General features: G+C 42.3%; 1 protein-coding gene and 1 pseudogene across 10 annotated transcripts in view; both read right to left on the bottom strand.

The window, feature by feature from the left end:
- The window catches only part of IFT81 (intraflagellar transport 81), a 198,183-nt gene that overhangs the window by 38,016 nt on the left and 135,831 nt on the right, over positions 1–24,336 (bottom strand). For 6 of the 9 annotated variants that reach the window (XM_089323093.1, XM_089323094.1, XM_089323095.1 and 3 more), the window contains 2 exons: positions 22,114–22,209; positions 19,444–19,590 (listed from right to left, as the gene is read on the bottom strand). In XM_089323093.1, coding sequence (XP_089179219.1) covers positions 19,444–19,590; positions 22,114–22,209 — 243 coding nt within the window. The remainder of the gene's footprint in view (positions 1–19,443; positions 19,591–22,113; positions 22,210–24,336) is intronic. The other 3 variants (XM_089323099.1, XM_089323097.1, XM_089323098.1) reach the window with 1 other exon arrangement.
- Positions 8,763–16,311, bottom strand: LOC100337756 (heat shock protein HSP 90-beta pseudogene; annotated as a pseudogene). The gene has a single exon (XR_016227103.1). The product of XR_016227103.1 is annotated as a heat shock protein HSP 90-beta pseudogene (transcript).

The following is a 24,336-nucleotide window of genomic DNA, read 5'->3' as shown; positions in this document are numbered from 1 at the left end:
AATCCGGCGCCCCGACCGGGACTAGAACCCGGTGTGCAGGCGCTGCTAAGCGGAGGATTAGCCTAGTGAGCCGCGGCGCCGACCCCTCTTTTTTTTTTTTTTTTTTTTTAAGAAAATGTTTTTGTCAGCTCCACCCACTCGCTGCTCATACTTCCCTGCCCATCCCCGGCAAAGTTTTAAGAAGACCTGTTCCTGAGCTTGTCTCTCTCCTGCTCTCTCTTGATCTTTCTTACACTCTCCTCTCTCTTTTTTCCTTCACTCCTTGCCTCCAGTCTGTTGGGTTTCCCCCTCCAATAAACCCTCTCCCTTAAAAAAATTAAATAAATAAATACATGTTTTATACGTTTACTTTCATTTGCTTGGAAGCCAGAGTGAAAGAGAAAGGGAGAGGGAGAGGGAGAGGGAGAGGGAGAGGGAGAGGGAGAGGGAGAGGGAGAGGGAGAGGGAGAGGGAGAGGGAAAGAGAGGGAGAAACATTCCATCTGCTGGTTCACATCCTAACAGCAGGGACTGGGCTCAGGCTAAAACCAAGAGCCCAGGTCTCCTATGTGGATGGCAGGAGCCCAGGAATCTGAGCCATTATCCACTGCCTCCCAGGAACATTAGCAGAAGCTGGACAGGAAGTTGAGTAACCAAGCCTCAAATTGGCACTCTGATATGGGATGTGGGCATCCTAAGCCATAGCTTAATTCACTGTACCATAACACCTGCCCCTAACCATCCTCCTATTATAAGAAAACTTCTGGGGGTAGATGTTTGGCATAGTGGTTGAAATGCCACTTGGGATGCTGCATCCCATATCAGAGTACGTAGGTTTGAGTCCAAGCTCTGCTGTCTATTCTAGCTTCCTGCTAATGTAGACCCTGGGAGGCAGGAGGTGATGGCTCAAGTACTTGAGTTCCTGCCACCCATGTAGGAAAGCCAGATTGAGAACCATCAGCTGCTGCAAGTGTTTGGAAAGTGACGAGTGGAAGAGAGACCACTATTTGTCCCTGTCTTTCCAATAAATAAAAATTATACAAAATACGGGACTGGCATTGTGGCACAGCAGGTTAAGTCACAGTTTATGACACTGGCAACACACATGAACACCAGTTTGAGTCTCAGCTGCTCTGCTTGCAATCCAACTCCTGTTAATGTGCATGGGAAGCAGCAGAGGACGGTCCAAGCACCTGGGACCCTGCCACCCATGTGGGAGACCCAGATAGAGATCCTGGCTTCTGGCTTTGGGCTGGACCAGTCCTGGCCATTTTGCTCATTTGGGGAGTGAAACAGCAGACAGAAGACCTTTCTCTCTGTTTCTCCCTCTCTCTGTGCCACTATTCCTGTCAAATAAATAAAAATGTTTTTAAAAAATTATAAAAAAGTGAAATTAAATTTCTATAGTAGGGGCCAGCACTGTGGTGTAGTGGGTAAAAGCCACCGCCTGCAGTGCCGGCATTCTATATGGGCGCTGGTTCAAGTCCTGGCTACTCCACTTCCAATCTAGCTCTCTGCTATGGCCTGGGAAAGCAGTAGGAGATGGCCCGAGCCCTTGGGCCCCTGCACCCGCATGGAAGACCCTAAAGAAGCTCCTGGCTCCTGATTTGCATAGCTCCAGCTGTTGCAGACATCTGGGGAATGAACCAGCGGACAGAAGATCGATCTCTCTCTTTCTCTCTCTCTCTCTGCCTCTGCCATTCTGTAACTCTGCCTTTCAAATAAATAATCTTTTTTTTTTTTAAAGTAACTCTTAAAAAAAATAAGATCATTGATTCCCGAGTATACAATTTCCTTAAAAATAATAAGATGGTGGCCAGCGCTGTGGAGCAGTGGGTTAACACCCCAGCCTAAAGCGCCAGCATCCTATATGGGCACCGGTTCCCGTCCCAGCTGCTCCACTTCCGATCCAGCTCTCTGCTGTGGCCTGGGAAAGCAGCAGAAGATGGCCCAAGTCCTTGGGCCCCTGCACCCATGTGGGAGACCCGAAAGAAGCTCCTGGCTCCTGGCTTCATATCAGTGCAGCTCCAGCCGTTGCGGCCATCTGGGGAGTGAACCAGCGGATGGAAGACCTCTCTCTCTCTGTCTCTACTTTTCTCTGTGACTTTGTCTTTTAAATAAATAAAATAAATCTTTAAAAAAATAATAAGATGAAAAATTCTTCAAATAAAAGTAATCCTCTAATTCCTAGTCTGGAGATCTTTTTAATCTTATCTTAAACTCTGAAAGAAGAACACATTGTGTTTTACAAGAAGGAAGTTTAAAATACAAGCAATTTTTTATCCATGGTTAAGCTGATCCAATATTTAGGAATCCAGCCCATACATAGCAAATTTCCAATGGCTGGATTAAAGAAACCGCTTCAAAATTTTAACTCATACCAGTGTACCTAGAGTCTAATAACTTGTTAATTTTCCTTTTAAAGAGTAAACGTGTAAGGCTGGCATAACCAGAGAGTCAGAATCCCTAGAGTAACTATATGTTCTATTAAAAGTGTCCTGGGCAAAGTGCCCAGAATGAAATCAACCCTCTTCATCTGCTATCCTCTATAATATCTAGGCCAATTTTCTCCTTCTCTATCTTGCTGTGCTCCAGAACTATTTTTAAAAGCTAAAAGCTATAAATGTTTTTGGTGAAAGAACAAACCCACAAATTTCTAATGTGCCCTGTGCTGATTGGCTATTTGACATTCATTGTACATACCACCTGTGGGGGGGGGGAGGTAGTCAGGGTCAGATTAATTACTGTCCCACACAATTAAGCAATAGGTAGCCATCAAAGCACTTGAACGGCTCTACAACCCTAGAATTAATTAGGAGAAATAAAACATATTATCAATGTTTTTATTCTACTGGAGGTTTTCTTTTAAGTTCTTCTGAATTTTTAACAATAGAAAAAATCAAAATATGATGAACACATTGAAGCTAAGTTCTTAGCAACTTCTGCAGGACATATTTCCAGAAATGGTCAAAAAGAACATAGGGCATTCTGCCAAACTGTTCTTCCAGAGGCTATTTATAACACTTTTACAACTGTCAACTTGATAAACAAGCAAACGAGTATCTCACCTTATAATTTATATTTTTAAACTTTTTCAGCACATTGACTATGCATTTAAGAGGATTTACAAAATACAATTTGCCTTCTTCAGCCAACTTTTATATTGATGTGTGTGTGTGTGTGTGTGTGTTTTCCTATGCACTTGTAATAATGATTCTCAAACTTTTTCCTCTCAGAAACCCTGTCTATATGATTAAAATTATTGAAAATCTCTTTGAGATTTTGTTTATGTAGATTACATCTATACTCACCATCTTAAAAATTAAAGCTGAGAAAATTTTTTTAATTTAAAATGTATATATTTTTTATTTGATAAGCAGAGAGAGACAGGGTACTTGGGCCATCATCTGCTGCCTTCCAGGTGCATTAGTAGGAAGCTAGACTCGAAGCAGAGGAGCCAGGACTTGGATCAGCACTCCAATTTGGGATGTGGGCATTGTAAGCAGTGGCAGCTTAACCCACTGCACCAAAACACCTGCCCCTCAATGCAATTCTGATAAAAATTCTAACAGGTTTTTGAGAACACTTGTTAAAGTGATTCCAAAATTTACATGTGAGTGTAAAAGCTTAGTCAAGGAGTCCCCTCAAGAAGAAAAAGGTAGGGGCAGGACAGGTGACACTTCGCAGATACCACAACTAATTATAAAACTAAAGAAACCAAGAGAGCATGGCACTGTCACACAGACACACAAACTAAGCAACAGAACAAAAGAGCAAAAGGGCAAACATGGGTCACACATCAAGGAAACCTTAGTTTATTTGACAGATTTGCTTTTGCAAATTTAGGGGAAAGAACAGACTTCTCAATTAATCGACTCTTCATAACATAAAAAATCAATTCCAAGAGCATTAAAGACTTAAATGGGAGAGATGAAATTAAAATTTTTCAGAATCTGGGAAATTATCATTATGATTTGGGGACAGGAAAGGATTTCTTAGGACACAAAAAAGTGCAAATTTAAAAATAATTATTAATAAAGTAGACTGCTAAAATTGAGAACTTTTGTTTGTCAAAATACACATTAAGAGGTTACAAATATAAGTCACAAATTGAGAAGATATATTTGAAACACATAATACCAATAAATAACTTACATCCAAAATAAATTAAAATTACAAATTAGTGAAAGGCAAACAACCCAACAAAAAAACAGATAAAGTATTAGAGTAGGCACTTTATAGAAAAAAAAAACAAAATACCAAAAAACATTAAATGATGCTCAACCCCATTAGTAATCAAGTTAGTAATACAAATTAAAACCACAATAAAATATCTTCCATACCCACCCAATTGGCAAAAATAACAAGCTGAAGATTTGGAAGAAACAATCCAACATACCACTGGGAGAGAGGTATATATATAATTTAAAGCAAGAGCTTAGAAAACAACTTGGCATAACTACTAAAGTTGATATTGTACATACCTATGTCCCACCAATTCTATTTCTACAAATATTAGTGCTTCTCAAACTATCTTTGGTGAAGGATGAGTTTTTTTTTAAAAAGTTCCTAATTACTTGTACATTGGATATTTTTTAAAAATAATAAAAATACTGAGGGAAAATCAAGTGACTATAAAGGCTACCTGTAAACAGATGGTTTCAGATTAGAAACAGTGCGTGGCCCAGCACTGCTGCACTTTGAGTAGCACTGCTGCAAGCTTCCCCATGGGGCTGCTCTACAAGTATCCTCAGTGTGTCAAGACATCAAAACACTTGGCCTCCGGAACAGCCGGGCAACATACTATAAGGAACTCCTGGCTGGTTGCCCTCAGCTCTAGGCAGCTTCACCATGCTAAATGGCTATCATTTTCTTTATGTGCCATACTGTCAAAAGAAGCTAGGAAATACTGTCCTGAAGAAAGTCTTGCTTATGGTCACTGGGAGACATATACAAAAAAATCACATCCAAGGACTGGTAACCATAACATCCTCCCACTATAATGAACATAGAAGAAAATATGACAATGTCTTCAAAATTCTCAAGGAAAAGAGATTTTTTTTTTTTTGACAGGCAGAGTGGACAGTGAGAGAGAGAGACAGAGAGAAAGGTCTTCCTCTGCCATTGGTTCACCCTCCAATGGCCGCCGCGGCTGGCGCACTGCGGCCAGTGCACCGTGCTGATCCAATGGCAGGAGCCAGGTACTCCTCCTGGTCTTCCATGGGGTGCAGGGCCCAAGCACTTGGGCCATCCTCCACTGCACTCCCTGGCCATAGCAGAGAGCTGGCCTGGAAGAGGGGCAATCAGGACAGAATCCGGCGCCCTGACCTGGACTAGAACCCGGGGTGCCAGTGCCGCAGGCCGAGGATTAGCCAAGTGAGCCGCGGCGCAGGCCATAAATAAATCTTTAAAAAAAAATTTGTCTTCAAAGTTCTCCTTTTCAGGAACATTCCATATTATAACAAGAAAATAAACCAATAATATTTTTAAATAATTAAAGGAAAATAAACCAATAATATTTTTAAATAATTAAAGAAAATTTTTAAATAATATCAGAAATATTTTAAAGGGCTATTTACAAATCATCTTCAAGGGATATTTTAAAAATAAAATTTAAACAACTAAAAATCATTTTAAAGGCACTTTAAAATAATTCTAAAAGGCTGGCGCCGCGGCTCACTAGGCTAATCCTCCGCCTTGCGGCGCCGGCACACCAGGTTCTAGTCCCGGTCGGGGCGCCGGATTCTGTCCCGGTTGCCCCTCTTCCAGGCCAGCTCTCTGCTGTGGCCAGGGAGTGCAGTGGAGGATGGCCCAAGTGCTTGGGCCCTGCACCCCATGGGAGACCAAGATAAGTAACTGGCTCCTGCCATCGGATCAGCGTGGTGTGCCGGCTGCGGCGGCCATTGGAGGGTGAACCAACGGCAAAGGAAGACCTTTCTCTCTGTCTCTTTCTCTCACTGCCCACTCTGCCTGTCAAAAAATTAAAAAATTTAAAAAATTTAAAAAAAGAAAATGATTCTAAAAGACATTTTTGAAGGAAAATTATTTTTTAAATATTTAAAGGAATAATTTTAAAAGCAATAATTTAAAATTAAAAGGAATTATTTTTAAACAACTAAGACATTATTTGAAAGGAAAAAATGATTTTAAATGCATGAAAGATAAGCAACAAAGCCTTGAAACATTAAGGAAAACAGTTTCCTACAGTGTATTATAATGAGACAATCAAATTTGTCATTGAAGTGAATTATGAAGCTTGAACTAGGCAGGAAAGTTCATTATGGCAGCTATTTTGTTGTTGTTGTACCAATATACATATGTAATCTCAATGTGTCATTTAGGAAAGAGCAGCCATCATCTAGATGCTGAGATCAGTAAGATTAGAGTTTTATGGTTTATGCCAGTAAGTGCTAAGAGAGTATTCAATTGTGTGAAGCTCTAATCTTTATCTCTACGTGTGTTTGGTTTTGGTAATGGATAATGCTCTACAGTGCTAGCTTCTGGCATCAGGACTAATATTACAAACTCAGTTCCTTTATGAGCAAATGGAATTTGACAGATGTTCCTTCTTTTAAGTACTTAACGTGTTTCAGACCCTATAACAGAAATGATCAAAATCTGGACTACCATTTAAATAGATCAGGCGGTTTATCTCCCTGAATATGTACCTATTTACAAATGCTTTTAAAGCTTATCTGGAACTCAAAGTAATTAATAGATACCACACATCATTCTGCATGTTTTTCAGAAAATGAGAACCTCTGCTGTTGCTACAACATCTGTGTTGAAAATTATTGTCACAGCAAATAGCCACGAGGGCTTTACAAGACAATCTACAGAAGTATTTTATATTGGTCAAGGACCACAAAGAACTATTAAAAAAAAAAAAAGAAGGCACTAGAAAACCTACAGAGAAATTAATACAACTCATCAAAAGTTCAACAAGTTAGAAAAATTGGACTAAAATCAGTACTTGTGTCCTCACATCCTATTAACCCAACATCTATGCAATTTTACAGTTTTTTTGGTTAGGTCACTTTTTTTCAGTTATTTCTTCAACTGATTTATAAACACAGAAAACTATCAGACTAGGCTCAAGGGAGTTGGGGAGTTAGGAGACAAGGCATTTCCACTGTTGAAGAGTGGCATGCATATACCCAAGGCACAAATTTTTTTTTGGCCCATTTGCTAATGTCTCATGTTCTGTCTGAATTTAGACTCACAGAAAACCTGAAAATGACATCTCTGCATGTCACACTCCAATAAAATCATCTGCAATCCCTGGGGTCTGGTCTCAGAGTGGCTGTTTTAAGATAAGAGAAAATGTTTCTAAGCAATCTTCATTTTCTGTTAAAATGACAAGTCTTTTCAAAACATCCATTGTAGCCAGGGACATACAAACATATATACAAACACTACCCTAACCTTTTCCAACCTGTTTATATCAGGCTTTCCACTTTAAATCAGAATCTTCACCACACCAAGCATAAGCAATGTAATTACCTACATATGGTAGTGGCTAGCTAACTGCTCCTTCTTTTGAGAGAGTCTATAATAAGCATGTGATATATGCTGGTGGAAATCTGTCTTAAGTGAAACTTGCAGCATAGGAATATCCATCTGTGAAACACAGTTAATCACACTATCTAAAGTCTCTGCTTCTATTATAAATCAAATCACCACCACCCAGCTGTTACTATCTCTAATGGGTGTTTCAACTGCTGCCCAACCAGTTAACTCTCCAGAAAAAAAAAATACGCAGTTTCCAAATTTTGGGTTAAAATTGTGGCATTCCCTAGACTGCACACTACTTCTATTACAGTGAATTGAGTCACATTTATTTGATTCTGTTTTGTTCCATCTCGGGGAAATTTTAGGGGCTTCAGATCCTGCTATGAACTCCAAAGAGTACAAAGTGATTTGAAAGGTTCTAAAAATATCCCAGGTTTGCCTGGGCTCACTTGGAAGGGTGGATGATTCAATTACAAGTGTCAAAATTTGATTCCTAATTTTTCAGGACCTGACAGCTGCAGCAAATCTTGCCAGGATTCCCTTATCTTCACTGTGCTTCTCTTTGAAGTATTTAAGGAAGATTTCATAATCTTTGCAATTTAGCTCTAGGATTTCTGCCAGTAGCAAAATGAATTGGTTGGCCCTTTCTAAAACTGCTTATAAATATTATTTGACAAAGCACATTTTAAAAGTAGTTATAACTTCAAAACAGCTGTAATGGTTACGAGAGAAAACACAAAAGACTATACACTCATATACCACAAACCAGGGATGACTTTTCAATGCAAGAAGTGCCAATAGAACCTTAACCAAAGGTTCTTCTGTGACTATAGAAAAGTTCACAACCAAGACAGATATTCATTTGAATGACAGCTCTGGAAAGGGCACTGTATCATTGGGGCTGGATCTTTGCTTGTTTTTTCAAGTTATTAAAACAGAAATTCAGAAATATCCAGGTAATTAAAACTGTACACAGATCAGAAGCTGTATAGCACTACTGCAAGAGGCACAGGCTGTATTCTTTGCTCTTCCATTAAATGAGACAAAAAACTTCAGGCTTAGATTGCTGTGAAACAGCAAAAATCATAACCAAAAATATTGCTGGAGGCTACCAGATTAAGTGGCAAATTTAATTTTGGGGTCAGGAACTCAAAAATAACTTTAGTCATTGAAATAATTAGCAATGGTTAGGATGAAGAGCTACATATAACTAATTTTCTTATCAACTGAAGCCTACAAAGAAATGCTAAGACATTTTTAGTAATATCACTTTTCTTTCTTTTTTCTTTTTTTAAGGTTTACTTGTTTTTATTTGAAAGTCAGAGTTATAGAGAGGGAAGGAGGGACAGAGATCTTCTATCTGCTGGTTCACTCCCCAGATAGCCACAACAGCTAGCACTGGGCCAGGCCGATGCCAGGAGCTTCTTTCAGGTCTTCCATATGGGTGGAAGGAGTCCAAACACCTGGGCCAACTTCAGCTGCTTTTCCAAGGCCACTAGCAGGGAGCTGGATAGTAAGTTGAGCAGCTGGGTCACAAACCAGTGCCCATATGGGATGCTGGCATCCCAGGTGGCAGCTTTACCTGTTACACCACAATGCTGGCTCCTAGTATTACCACTTTTCAAATGAAAATAATATATATGTTGATTAATTCCTGCACTTTCATTCTGAATTTCTACACTTTAACCAAGTTCCTAGTACTAAATAAATGATGGTAAACTAGAGATAAACCCTGCCACTGTGGAACTTACTGTTTCGTTTTAGGGTGGTAGAAACTGAATGGGCGTTCTTAAGAGCGCTATATATTACAACACACAACAGAGTGCCATGAGAATATATTTCAGGAGGACTAGGAAAATAATATCAGGGTATACCACCTGGAAGAGATGCTATGCAAGCTCTTTATGTTATCTTTTTTTTTGCATACTTTAATTTCAGAACAAAATAAACAAAAAAAAAAAAAACCCACAATACACAACATCCAACCCCATTATCAAATTGAGGGGATTGGGCTTGAGGCCCTTGTTGCCTGCCTTAAGACACAGGACAGGAGAGAGACCACTAGACATCAGCAGGGGAGCCAGGTGGGACAGGGCCACTCAAGGCTGCTGTGGGAGTCACGGGGACACTATACAGAGGGCAGGAGCTTCCAAGGAGTTCCTAGTCTACTTCTTCCATGTGGGTGGCGTCCTCGTCTCCCTCGAGAGGGGGGATCTCCTCCGGAACAGCTGCACTGGGTTCCTCTGCTGCCACCTCATCCTCATCAATGCCTAGGCCTAACTTGATCATGCGATAGATGCGGTTGGAGTGGGTCTGGGGATCCTCCAGGGAGAAGCCGGAGGACAGCAGCGCAGTTTCAAAGAGCAGCACCACCAGATCCTTGACTGCCTTGTTCTTATCCGCCTCGGCCTTCTGCTGCAGCGTCTCCACGATGGGGTGGTCGGGATTGATCTCCAGGTGCTTCTTGGCCATCATGTAGCCCATGGTAGAGTTGTCTCGAAGTGCCTGGGCCTTCATGATCCGCTCCATGTTGGCTGTCCAGCCGTAGGTGCTGGTCACGATGCAGCAGGGCGAAGACACAAGCCTATTGGAGATTGTCACCTTCTCAACCTTCTTATCCAGGATCTTCTTCATGAGCTTGCAGAGGTTCTCAAACTTCGCCTTGCTCTCCTCCATCTTCTTCTTCTCCTCCTCGCCCTCAGGCAGCTCCAGGCCCTCTTTGGTCACGGACACCAGGCTCTTCCCGTCAAACTCCTTGAGATGCTGCACACAGTACTCGTCGATCGGCTCTGTCATGTACACCACCTCGAAGCCCTGCTTCCGCACGCGCTCCATGAAAGCCGAGTTGGCCACCTGCTCTTTGCTCTCCCCAGTGATGTAGTAGATGGACTTCTGTGTCTCCTTCATGCGAGAGACATACTCGGACAGCGAAGTCATCTCGTCTCCAGACTGGGAGGTGTGGTAGCGCAGCAGCTCAGAGAGGCGGTGCCGGTTGGTGGAGTCCTTGTGGATGCCAAGCTTCAAGTTCTTGGAGAAGGCCTCGTAGAACTTCTTGTAGTTCTCCTGTCTTCCGCCAGCTTGGAGAAGAGCTCGAGGCACTTCTTCACGATGTTCTTGCGGATGACTTTCAAGATCTTGCTCTGCTGCAGCATTTCGCGGGAGATGTTCAAGGGCAGATCTTCTGAGTCGACCACGCCACGGATGAAGTTGAGATACTCTGGGATCAGCTCATCACAGCTGTCCATGATGAATATATGGCAGACGTACAGCTTAATGTTGTTCTTCTTCTTGTTGTTCTCAAAGAGGTCAAAGGGAGCTCGGCGAGGGATGAAAAGCAAAGCCCTGAATTCCAGCTGACCTTCCACGGAGAAGTGCTTGACTGCCAAGTGGTCCTCCCAGTCATTGGTGAGGCTCTTGTAGAACTCGCCGTTCTCCTCCTGGGTGATGTCATCAGGGTTTCTGGTCCAGATGGGCTTGGTCTTGTTCAGTTCTTCCTGATCGATGTACTTCTCCTTGATCTTCTTGGTTTTCTTTTTCTTGTCCTTGCCGCTGTCATCTTCCTCATCAGAGCCCACATCTTCGATCTTGGGCTTCTCCTCGTCCTCCTTATCTTCCTCCTTTTTCTCCTCGCCTTTTTCTTCCTCTGCTTCATCATCACTGATTTCCTTTCCTCTTTCCTTCTCCAAGTAGAGGGTGATGGGGTAGCCTATGAACTGCGAGTGCTTCTTCACCACCTCCTTGACCCGCCTCTCCTCCAGGTACTCAGTCTGGTCCTCCTTGAGATGCAGGATCACCTTGGTGCCTCGGCCAATAGGCTCCCCATGGTCGGCGTGCACGATGAAGGAGTCCCCAGCAGAAGACTCCCAGGCATACTGCTCGTCGTCGTTGTGCTTTGTGATCACGACCACCTTCTCGGCCACCAGGTAGGCAGAATAGAAACCGACGCCGAACTGCCCGATCATGGAGATGTCGGCACCAGCCTGCAGAGCCTCCATGAAGGCTTTAGTCCCCGACTTGGCGATGGTCCCCAAGTTGTTGATGAGATCGGCCTTGGTCATGCCAATGCCGGTGTCCACCAGCGTCAGCGTGCGGTCCTGGGGGCTCGGGATGATGTGGATCTTCAGCTCTTTGCCACTGTCCAGGTTGGAGGGGTCCGTCAGGCTCTCATAGCGGATCTTGTCCAGGGCATCAGACGCATTGGAGATCAGTTCCCGCAGGAAGATTTCCTTGTTGGAGTAGAAGGTGTTGATGATGAGAGACATGAGTTGGGCAATTTCCGCCTGGAAGGCGAAAGTCTCCACCACCTCTTCTCCATGGTGCACTTCCTCGGGCATCTTGAAGGGAAAGGGCTGCAAGCACGAGAGAGCACGGAGGGCCCGGACTGCCAACCACACACGGCACGAGACAGCGCAGGGGTGACTCAAGAGAGCTCTTTATGTTATCTTTAAAAGGAAATAAAAGGCAGAGTGGGAACTGTGGCATAGCAGATTGTCCCAGCTACTCTGCTTCTGATCTAACTTCCTGCTAATGCAGATCTTGGGAAGCAGAAGATGACAGCTCAAGTACTTGGGTCCCTGCCACGTATGTGGGAGCCCTGGATAGATTTCCAGGGTCTAGGTTTGGCCTGGCCCAGCCCTGGCTATTGCAGGCATCTGAGGAGTGAATCAGTGGAAGGAAGATCTCATTCTGCCTCTGTCTCTCATGGCATTCTGATTTTCAAATAAATGTTAAGAAAAAGCAAGAAGAAAAGCATTCTGAGCACAGCAACCTTTTATTTACCACCAGGATCCACAGTTAGCAGTACTACTATCTATATCATGCTTATTTTGTTTTTCTATCTCCTTTCACACTGAATTCTGCATAAAGAAAGATATATCCATGTGAACATTTTAAAAACACTCCAAAATATGGAAAACTCAGATCACTTAATATTAAAGTCTTGTCTGAATATCTGAAGTTATCATAACTTGGAATAAAAGTAATACTTCGGGGCTGGCACTGTGGTGCAGCGGGTAAAACTGCCACCTTCAGGGCGGGCATCTCATATGGGTGCCAGTTCGTGTCCTGGCTGCTCCACTTCCAATTCAGCTCTCTGCTATGGCCTGGGAAAGCAGTGGAAGATGGCCCAAGTCCTTGGGTCCCTGCACCCATGTTGGGGGCCAGGAAGATGCTCCTGGCTCCTGGCTTTGGATCAGCACAGCTGTGGCCATTGCGGCCATCTGGAGAGTGCACCAGCAGATGGAGGGCATCTCTCTCTCTCTTTGCCTCTACCTCTCTATAACTCTGACTTTCAAGTAAACAAATAGATCTTTAAAAATAAATAAATAAAAGTCAGCAGATAGTGTGTGCCTGCCTCTTATTAAAAAAAAAAAAGCAATATTTTGCATTATGAGTTCCGAGGAAACAACTAATTAGAATCTAGTATCAAATTAACTTACAAGTTAAATTTTGTTTTTCCTTTTTCTTAAATATTTATTTACTTAAAATTCAGAGTTACACACAGAGTGGGAGAGGGAGAAGGAGAGGGAGGGAGAGCGAGAGAGAAGGAGAGAGAGAGAGATAGAGGGAGAGAGAGGGAGAGGGAGGGAGGGGGAGGGAGAGAGAGGGAGAGAGAGGGAGAGAGAGGGAGAGAGAGGGAGAGAGAGGGAGAGAGAGTTCTTCCATCTGCTGTTTCACTCCTCTGATGGCCACAAAAACTGTTTCGGCCAGCCAAAGCTGAAGCCACAAGCACATGGGCTCAGGGACCCAAGCAGTTGGGCCATCTTCCACTGCTTTTCCCAGGCCATTAACAGAGAACTGATTGGAAGTGGAGCAGTTGGGACATGAACCAGCACCCATAAAGGTGGCAGCTTTATCCGTTACGCCACAATACTGGCCCCATGGTTTCTCTTATAGGTTATGAACAGACAAATAATAAAGATTCATTGACACATTTAGGTGATTCCTAATAAATATATAGAAATTGTAGATTCTTTGTGTTGAAAGAGACTCTAGAGTTATTTAGTTCAATGACTTTTTTTAATGGATATTTTTCTTCTTTTTTTTTTTTAGGATTTTTTTTTAATTTATTTGAAAGGCCAAGTTAGAGAGAGAGAGGGAGAGACAGAGACAGAGACAGAGAGAGAGAGAGAGAGAGATGTCTTCCATTTGCTGGTTCATTCCCCAAATGGCCACAACAGCCGTGGCACAGCCAGGATAAAGCCAGGAGCCAGGAACTTCTTCCTGGTCTCCCCAATGGGTGCAGGAGCCCAAGGACTTGGGCCATCTTCCATTGCTTTCCAGGCACATTATTCTGGATTGGAAGCGGAACAGTCAGGACTTGAACTGACGCCTATACGGGATGCCAGCATTGCAGGCAGCAGCTTAATCTGCCAGCTCTTTGTGTTAGGCTAAATGCTTGCTTCCAAAGATATATTTTTGAAATGCTCAAAACTGTGTACAAGTAACTGCTCAGTGAATGGCAGCTAAAATAACTTTTGTTACTACTATCTTATTCCACCTTGAACCCATGTAAATTATTCACCCCCTCCAACAGACACTGTTTCATATTTATTTCTGGGAAATAAAAGTTTCAATATTTAAGCTATAAACCCTATTTCTAGGTTTCAAATTCCTCATTTAAGTGACTGATAAAATAATAAAAATAGTAAGAGCCAGGGTCAGGTAAGACATTTGGCCTAGCAACTAAGATGCCAGCATCCTCTTGGAATGCCCAGATTCAAAACCCTTCTCCAGCTCCCGACTCCAGCTTCCTGCTAATGAAGATCCTGGGAGGCAGCTGTGATGGCTTAATGACTTGGGTTCCTGCCACCCACATGGGAGGCACAGATTGAGCTCCCAGCTCCTGGCTCAGCCCTGGCTGTTGTGGGTATCTGAGGAATAAACCAGCAGACGGGGCCCCTCTTTGTCTCTCACATAAAACATACATATCTTATTAACAAATTGAGCACTTACTATATGCCTCACACTATTCTAAGCACCTTACAGGTACCAAGTCAGTTAATCTTCACAAGAACTCTAGGTGTCTATTAGTAGCAATCATATTTTATAGCCAGTACAAGAGAGCTAAGAAACTTTCCCAAGATCAGCCAGCTAGATGCCTGATGTTATCTACTGACTAAGCCTTCTAGTTTCTCAGAAACTTTGACATCCATTATTTTATGTGCTTCTCCTAAAGACAATGAAGAACAATCGTTCCCTTTTAATAGATGGAGACCCTTCAAAAGTGTTAAGTAATTTGTTCAAGGTCAACAGAAACATGTGGAAGAGACCTGGACTTAGGTTAGCCACTTAATAGCTATGTTAACCCACATCTCCCTGAGTCTTACTAAACTATAAAATGAAAATAACACCTCTTGCAAGAATCAAAGAAACGTATGTTTGTATAGCAGCTAACACAGAACTTTGTATAAAAGAGCTCAGTAAATGCTAGTCCCCCCTTCCCGCATTCCGTATGTGATTCCTCGCATATTCTTTCCAAGTATCTAACAGTTATTTCTCAATACCCTCTCACCAGCTGTGTTAACAGATGGGTGGCAAAAGACAAAATTTTTGGTGATTATCGAAAATCTCAGTGAAGTCCAGCTTATTATATAATTTTAAGTATAACAAATTTCCTCCCTTTTGTCCATATGGCCTATCACTTTATCAAAGTTGAAAATAAAGCTGATCTACCAAGATTTGTTCCTTATAAAATTATGCTTAATGTTCCCCAATACCTTCTGTTCTTTTAGGTGACTGCCAAATAATTTACTTGATTTGTTCTACTTTCTGACCAGACATTGTTCAAACATTAAGTTGACCTTATCATTCCCAAAGTTATCCTTTTCCCCTTAAAAAAAAAGTAGGCACGGTGAGCATTTGGACTAGCAGTTTGGATGCTGGTTGGCACACCTGCAGCCTGGGGTCATTACTGGCTCTGGCTCCTGACGCTAGCTTTCTGCTGTCAGATCCAAGAAAGCACAAGTGACAGCTCAAGTAACAGTTCCTGCCACCCTCATGGGAGACCTGGATTGAGCTCCTGGATCCCAGCTTTGGCTTGGCCCAGTACTGGATATTATGGGCATTTGGGGAGTGAACCAGCAGATGAGCGCTTGCTTATTCTCTCTCCTTCTCTCAATTAAAATGTTTAAAGTATGCTCTTTTTCAGCATCAGCTACTTCTCCTGCGGTGCAACAGGTTAAGCTGCTGCTTGCAACGCTGGCATCTCATATGAAGAATACCAGTTGGAATCCCAGCTGCTCCACTTCCAATCCATCTCCCCACTAATGTACAGGGAAGGCAGCAAAAGATGCCCAAATAATTGGGCCCTTGCCATCCATTTGGCAGACCCAAATAGAGTTCCTCACCCAGCCGTGGCCACGCAACCATCTGGGGAGTAAAGTATCAGATCAAAGATCTCTCTTTCTCTTCATAACTGCCTTTATAATAAAGTTAACAAATCTTTAAAACAATTGGATGAAGACTAAAGGCTGGCATTGTGGTACATCATGTTAAGCCTGCAATACTGACATCCCATATCAGAGCACTGGTTTAAGTCCTGGGTGCTCCATTTCTGATCCAGCTCCTTGCTAAGCTGCCTGGGAAAGGAGCAAATGAGAGGTCAATTACTTGGGTCCCTGCCGCCCAAGTGGGAGATCCAGATGGAGTTCCATGGCCCTGGTTTTGGCCTAGTCCAGCCCTGGCCAGTACAACCATTTGTGGAGTGAACCAGCAGATGGAAATCTCTCTCTCTCTCTCCCTAGCAGATGGAAGACCTCTCTCTCTCTCTCTCTTTCTCATTCTCTGCCTTTCAAATAAATAAAATAAATCTAAAAAAAAAAAAAAAAAGTAGTAACTTGGCACTGGGCTATTCCCTCACATTTGCCCAGAGGGAACATCTAACAGCACAATTTATGCCAAATGTGGCCATAACAATTAGTATTTCTGTCAATTGGAATATATTTTTAAGATAAAAATACTAGGAAGAAGCATGGTCTCTTGTAAAGCAAAATTGCTGCATAATTAATCTTTTTCTTCCCCCTAGACAGCAAGGATGTCACGAAGCACATTCTGTTGGCTTCCAAGCATCATTTAAAACACTCTCATGTCTTAAAGCAATCTGGAAGTGGATGTTAAAAGCCAAAGGAATTTTTCAGTAGAGTGTTGCCTTCCTACATCCTCTACTTCCCCAGGAGGCTAAATGGCATACTGGGGGGGTAAGTCAGAAGCACTGCAGAGAAAAGTGGGACTGTGGGAACAATCTGTATTCGCACAGTGAGAATTCCCTGTCAATTTGTAACAGTATAGATTCAATCACTTTTCAGAGACAAAAATGAAGTCTGGACATGAGCAGCTTTTCAAAATAGCTTCTGTTGAGGTACAGTAGCTAATAAAAAATTTAAAAACTTCTGAGAGTTTGAAAAATACCGGCAATGTTTTGGAATTAAAATAAGACCTCTCTGCCTGCTGCTGTGGCACAGTGGGTAAAGCTGCTGCCTGCAGCGTCAGCATCCCACATGGGTGCCAGTTGGAGTCCTGGCTGCTTCACTTCAGATCCAGCTCTCTGCTGATGGCCTGGAAAAGCAGCAGAAGATGGTCCAAGTGCTTGGGCCCCTGCACTCATCAAGGAGACCCAGAAGAAGCTCTTGGCTCCTGGCTTTGGATTGGCCTAGCTCTGGCCATTGCAGCCATTTGGGAAGTGAACCAGCAGATAGAAGATTTATAAGATTTCTCTCTCTCTCTCTCTCTCTCTCTCTCACTCTGCCTTTCAAATAAATAAATAAATAAATCTTTAAAAATATTAGACCTATCACTTCATTTACAATAAAGAAGCACTGAACTAAGACAAGATATTCGGCTTTCTTCATTCACTTTTACTTGCACTAATATGAAAAGGGAAGAAGGAATTATATTTTTGGTGCTTAAGTTTAGCCATCTACAAACAATATTATTTTTCTTACTTATCTTATGAATTTGACAAAAGGATAAATGAAACAACAGCTATTTAAACCATGATTAAAATGTAAAGTGTAGGGGTGGGAATTTAGCCTAGCAGTTAAGACACTGGTTAAGATGCCCTCAAACCATAACAGAGTTCTTGGGGTCAATATCTGGCTCTGGCTCCTGACTCCAAATTCCTGATAATCCTAGGAGACAATAGTGACGGCTCAAGCAACTGGGTTCTTGCCACCCATGTGGAACAGAACTAGGTTGAATTCTTGCCTCCTAATTTCAGCCTGGCAAAGTACTAGCACTAGCTATGGTGGGTATCTAGGGAGTAAACCAGTAGACGGGAGCTCATTCTCCCTCTCTCTCTGTCTCACTCTCTTTCTCTCTCTCTCTCTCTGTGTGTGTGTCTTTGCCTCTTAAATCAAGAAAAATGTAAAAATTTAAAGTACAGAGTACGGGCCGGTGCTGTGGTGTAGCAGGTAAACCCACCACCTGCAATGCCGGCATCCCATATGGGCATTGGTTTGTGTCCCAGCTGCTTCACTTCCAATCTAGCTCCCTGAAAATGGCCTGACAAAAGCACTAGAAGACAGTCTAAGTATTTGGGCCCCTGTCATCCATGTGGGAGACCTGGAAGAAGTTCCTGGCTTCAGCTTGGCCCAGCCCTGGCAAATGTAGCCATTTGGGGAATGAACCAGCACATGGAAGACTTACCTTTCTCCCTCTCTCTCTGTAACTCTTTCGAATAAATAAATAAAATTTTTTTTTTAAATAAGAGTAATGTAAGATATAATTATAGTTTTGAAATTAGTAAGCATCTGTGATCATATAATTTTAAATGTGCCATTATTATACATTACTGACAAAGTAATACACATTACTGACAAAGTAACTTACTGAAGATATTTTCATATCACGGAAATGGAAATACATTTATCAACAAATAAGAATTTTTGTATCTGTTAGTTCTTTTTTTATTTTTTAAATATTTATTTATTTGAAAAGTAGAATTACAGAGAGTCAGAGGCACATATATCTATCTATATCTATATCTATATCTATATCTATATATCTATATATAGAGAGAGGTCTTCCATCTGCTGATTCACTCCCCAGGATGACTGCAATGGCCGGAGCTGGGCTGATCCGAAGCCTGGAGCCAGGAGTTTCTTCCCAGTCTCCCACATTAGTGCAGGGGCCCAAGGACTTGGATCATCTTCTATTGCTTTCCCAAGTCATAGCAGGGAGCTAGATAGGAAGTGGAGCAGCCAGGACTCGAACCAGCACCCATATGGGATGCTAGCACTGCAGGTGGCAGCTTTACCCCCTACACTACAGTTCTGGCCAATCTATTAGTTCTTTTTTTTTTTTTTTTTTTTTTTTTTTGGCAGAGTGGATAGAGAGAGAGAGACAGAGAGAAAGGTCTTCCTTTTTGCTGTTGGTTCACCCTCCAATGGCCGCCGCGGCCGGCGCGCTGCGGCCGGCGCACCGCGCTGATCCCATGGCAGGAGCCAGGAGCCAGGTGCTTTTCCTGGTCTCCCATGGGGTGCAGGGCCCAAGCACCTGGGCCATCCTCCACTGCACTCCCTGGCCACAGCAGAGAGCTGGCCTGGAAGAGGGGCAACCGGGACAGAATCCGGCGCCCCGACCGGGACTAGAACCCGGTGTGCCGGCGCCGCTAGGCGGAGGATTAGCCTAGTGAGCCGCGGCGCCGGCCCAATCTGTTAGTTCTTACTAATTTTGTATGACTTTTACAATACAGTAATTTAAGTAAATGCAATATACATTTTCTTAACTAAAAAGCGATAATTTAAAATATTATCTAATAAAACCATTGAGATATCTGCTACTTTCTATCACGAATTTCTCAGTACTTTTACATAAAGACTTTTCTGGCTTAAATAAATAAATTTTATAAAATCAGGTTAATTTCCCATTAACATTCAGACTAAGAAAGTCAAACTCATTGTTTCAGACTAAAGCAATGCTCACACCATCTATCCCATAAGATAACTCAACTCACCTCATCTCCCTTCAGAACCTCGGTACCATCAAATTCGCGGTTCTGGCTTGCCTTCACCGACACTTCTCTCTCCAGGCTAGCTAACTTCTCCTTGGCCTCCTGAAGTTCCTCAGCTTTGGCTTCTTTTTTACGAGAAATGATGGATGCCTAGTTGTGTATTTAATGTGAACATAAAGTAAGGCACATATCAAATTTCTATTATCTTGTGAAACTACTTTTTAGATTTTACCAAGCTGAATTTTCAGTATCAGCATGGCTTCTTCAGATCGATATCCCTTGCTTTATTGCCCATCATCACCAATTACATACATGTTATAAGGATACAATGTATATTAAATATGAACCTAAAATATTTTGGGAGACAAAAGCCCAGAAAATATAGGACATAGCAGTAGAGAACTAAAAATGCACCAACAATAAGTCTTCTCATGTAACACTCAAATGCTAATGAAAATACATTCTAGAAAAGTAAATAGAAGTTAACGCTGAGTGTGGTTTTCCTGCATGCAGATCTCCTTTCACTGGAAGGAAACAAGAATGCTTCATTTTCAAAACCACAACACAAGTCATCGTATTAAATTCAATGTGCATAGTTTTATTTTTAAACACTTTTTTTTTTTTTTTTTGACAGGCAGAGTGGACAGTGAGAGAGAGACAGAGAGAAAGGTCTTCCTTTGCCGTTGGTTCACCCTCCAATGGCCGCCGCGGCCGGCACGCTGCGGCTGGCGCGCTGCACTGATCCGATGGCAGGAGCCAGGAGCCAGGTGCTTTTCCTGGTCTCCCATGGGGTGCAGGGCCCAAGCACTTGGGCCATCCTCCACTGCACTCCCTGGCCACAGCAGAGAGCTGGCCTGGAAGAGGGGCAACCGGGACAGAATCCGGCGCCCCGACCGGGACTAGAACCTGGTGTGCCGGCGCCACAAGGCGGAGGATTAGCCTAGTGAGCCAGGGCACCGGCCTAATATGCATAGTTTTATAATGAAAAGTTAAAATATCTTGTTATATTTGGAGCACTCTAATCAATAAAATGCAGGTTCAAAATCAAACTGACTCACCAAAAAATTATGCAAATGTTTACACAATCCAGAAGACTGCCCTTGGCCATGAATGTATCATTTATATCAGCAGCAACTCCTAGGGTATTTCCTTAAATGAGCCATGACTGCACTAGTTTAAAAAAAGCATTAGCCAGACTGTCCTCTTAACTGAAACAGTAAAAATATTTTCTTCAAACAAGTTTGAAAGGAGATGGGGAATCTCTGGTACGAACTCTTTTAAAAATTCTATTGACCTTCCTGCTTTAAATAAATGAAGGTGATGAAGGAATGTCTCTCTACAGAATTACTGCAGTATTCTAGTATTCAGTAACATTATAGATTGCTCTTCATGCTAAACTCCTCCAGCTTGGAGTCTTTTCAAGTAAATCACAGCATTCAGTTGCATCTTTTGTCTACAAATACATAATAAGATATATTATATATAGATAGATCTCACAATCTAATAGTTGTCTATAAAATTATAAATGCTTTAATACTAAAGTTTAACTTATTCTACACTTACAAACTAACTTTAAACCCAAGTATATTGTCTTTAACTCATTAAAGATGATAACTATTTTAATTTATATCACCTAAGGAAAATTTTCATTTAAAGAATTAAATTCCATATTCACAGATAAGAACACAAATACTTTTATCATCAGTTGGCAGATGCTAAGGAAACTAAGTATTATCAGGTGTATTGCATTTTGAACATGAACATGACTCTTCTATGGCTTTTCTACTAATTCTGTGCTATAATCTGGACATTAGCAATGACAGAAGAACATTTATTCTTTACTTCCTTCTCATTTTAGCACTATAGATAACAGCTGGTGACTTTAAAAAATTTTTTTTTATTTTTTATTTTTTATTTTTTTTTACAGGCAGAGTGGACAGTGAGAGAGAGAGAGAGAGAGAAAGGTCTTCCTTTTGCCGTTGGTTCACCCTCCAATGGCCGCCGCGGCCAACGCGCTGCGGCCGGCGCACCGCACTGATCCGATGGCAGGAGCCAGGTACTTATCCTGGTCTCCCACGGGGTGCAGGGCCCAAGCACTTGGGCCATCCTCCACTGCACTTCCCTGGCCACAGCAGAGAGCTGGCCTGGAAGAGGGGCACCGAGACAGAACCGGCGCCCCGACTGGGACTAGAACCCGGTGTGCCGGCGCTGCAAGGCGGAGGATTAGCCTGTTGAGCCATGGCGCCGGCCTAAAAATTTTTTTTAAGATTTATTTATTTATTTGAAAGGCAGAGCTACAGAGAGAGACAGAGAGAGAGAGAGAGAGAGAGAGAGGGGCAGAGAGAGAGAGAGAAGTCTTCCATCCGCTGGTTCACTGCTCCACTCTGATCCAGCTTCCCACTATCGGCCTGGGAAAGTAGTGGAGGACAGCTCAAGTGTTTGGGCCCCTGCACGCACGTGGGAGATCAGGAAGAAGCTCCTGGCTCCTGGTTTTGGCCTGGCCCATCCCCAGCCGTTGCAGCCATTTGGGAAGTAAACCAGAGGATGGAAGAGCTCTCTCTCTCATTATCTCTCTCTAATTCTGACTTTCAAATAAGTAAATAAATAAATCTTTGAAAAAAATATGGACCAGTAAGATTACAGATATGTGGGTCTGTATTCTAATGGTCTTACCTGTTGCCTGTATAGTGAGAGTTTTCCTTCAATTGGTTCATTTCTCATCATTTTCTTCTCAATCAGCTGATTGATCTGTGTATTTATTTCATTTATCTAAAACAATATGAAAATGAAAACTGTTAAAAACTCTCCCTATAATTACACAAACTAAATGACACCTGGCCAAACCCAAGTTTGAATTTATATGTTTTACCACCAGTGATTTGATGGAATAGTTGCATTAATGTTAAGAGTAAACTTACAATTATAATTTACATTTGCATGATACATATTTATACAATTTGACCATACAGACTTAACTGTCCATATCTAAATTATTCAAAATATGTTGTATGAAATATTTATGTATTATAACCAAATACATGTTTTTAAAAATGTTATCCCCTACCTAGGTTATGATTTTAGAGTTACTGCAAGTGACAAAGCAAATCCAAACAATACCTAGGGAATTAGTATGAGGAATTCATGAACCCAGCTGAGAGTTGACATGGAAGACATCTAAAACCTTTCTCAGTGCTCATGATTTGTGACTAATGGTCTACAGTCATTAATCTAAACCCTTCCAAAATAGAAGAAAACCAAACAAACTCAATGGAAATATAGAGTCCCTCAACAAAAACAAAATACAACATGGTTTACAGTATATCCTTTGAAAAATTTGTAATTTTTAAAACTATTTTCTTTTCTTTTCTTTTCTTTTTTTTTTTTTTGACAGGCAGTGTTAGACAGTGAGAGAGAAACAGAGAGAAAGGTCTTCCTTTTTCCAGTGGTTCACCCCCCAAAATGGCCACTACAGCTGGCGTACTGCGCTGATCCGAAGCCAGGAGCCATGCACTTCCTTCTGGTCTCCCATGCGGGTGCAGGGCCCAAGCACTTGGGCCATCCTCCACTGCCTTCCCAGGCCACAGCAAAGAGCTGGACTGGAAGAGGAGCAACCAGAACAGAACTGGCGCCCCAACCCGGACTAGGACCCGGAGTGCCAGCACCGCAGGCGGAGGATTAGCCTAGTGAGCCACGGCAACGGCCTAAACTATTTTATTTTCTAAGATTTATTTATTTTTTGAAAGAGTTACAGGGAGAAGGACACACACACACACACACACACAGAAAGCAAATCTATCTATCTGCTGGTTCACTCCCAAGATGGCTGCAAGAGCCAGTGCTGGGCCAAGCTGAAGCCAGGAGCCAGGAGCTTCAACCCAAGTCTCCCATGTGGGTGGCAGGGTCCCAAACACTTGGGCCATCTTCCATTGCTTTTCCCAAGCCATTAACAGGGAGCTGGATCAGAAGTGGAACAGCTGGGACATGAACTGATGCCCATATGGGATGCTGGCGCCACAGGTGGAGGCTTAGCCTACTATACCACAGCACCAGCCCCATGATGATACTATCTTAGTGTTTTCTTTTTTTTCTTTATTTTAACTTTTATTTAATGAATATAAATTTCCAAAGTACAGAATATTGATTACAATGGCTTCCCCCCATAACGTCCCTCCAACCCGCAACCCTCCCCTTTCCCACTCCCTCTCCCCTTCCATTCACATCAAGATTCATTTTCGATTCTCTTTATATACAGAAGATCAGTTTAGCATACATTAAGTAAAGATTTCAACAGTTTGCTCCCACACAGAAATATAAAGTGAAAAATACTGTTTGAGTACTAGTTACAGCATTAGATCTCAATGTATAGCACACTAAGGACAAAGATCCTACATGAGGAGTAAGTGCACAGTGACTCCTGTTGTTGACTTAACAAATTGACACTCTTGTTTATGGCATCAGTAATCACCCTAGGCTCTTGTCATGAGTTGCCAAGGCTATGGAAGCTCCCTGAGTTCACTGACTCTGATCATTTTTAGACAAGGCCATGGTCAAAGTGGAAGTTCTCTCCTCCCTTCAGAGAAAGGTTCCTCCTTCTTTGATGACCCATTCTTTCCACTGGGGTCTCACTCGTGGAGATCTTTCATTTAGTTTTTTTTTTTTTTCCCCCAGAGTGTCTTGGCTTTCCATGCCTGAAATACTCTCATGGGCATTTCAGCTGGATCCGCATGCCTTAAGGGCTGATTATGAGGCCAGAGTGCTATTAGGACATTTGCCATTCTATGGGTCTGCTGTGTATCTCACTTCCCATGTTGGATCATTCTCTCCCTTTTTCATTCTATCAGCTAGTATTTGCAGACACTAGTCTTGTTTATGTGATCCCTTTGGTTCTTAGTCCTA

The sequence above is a fragment of the Oryctolagus cuniculus genome, chromosome 21 (genome assembly GCF_051225735.1).
Source record: "Oryctolagus cuniculus isolate XC-2025 breed Fujian yellow rabbit chromosome 21, ASM5122573v1, whole genome shotgun sequence".
In the NCBI taxonomy this organism is placed as follows: Eukaryota; Metazoa; Chordata; class Mammalia; order Lagomorpha; family Leporidae; genus Oryctolagus; species Oryctolagus cuniculus.
This window is presented reverse-complemented; position numbering and strand designations above follow the sequence as displayed.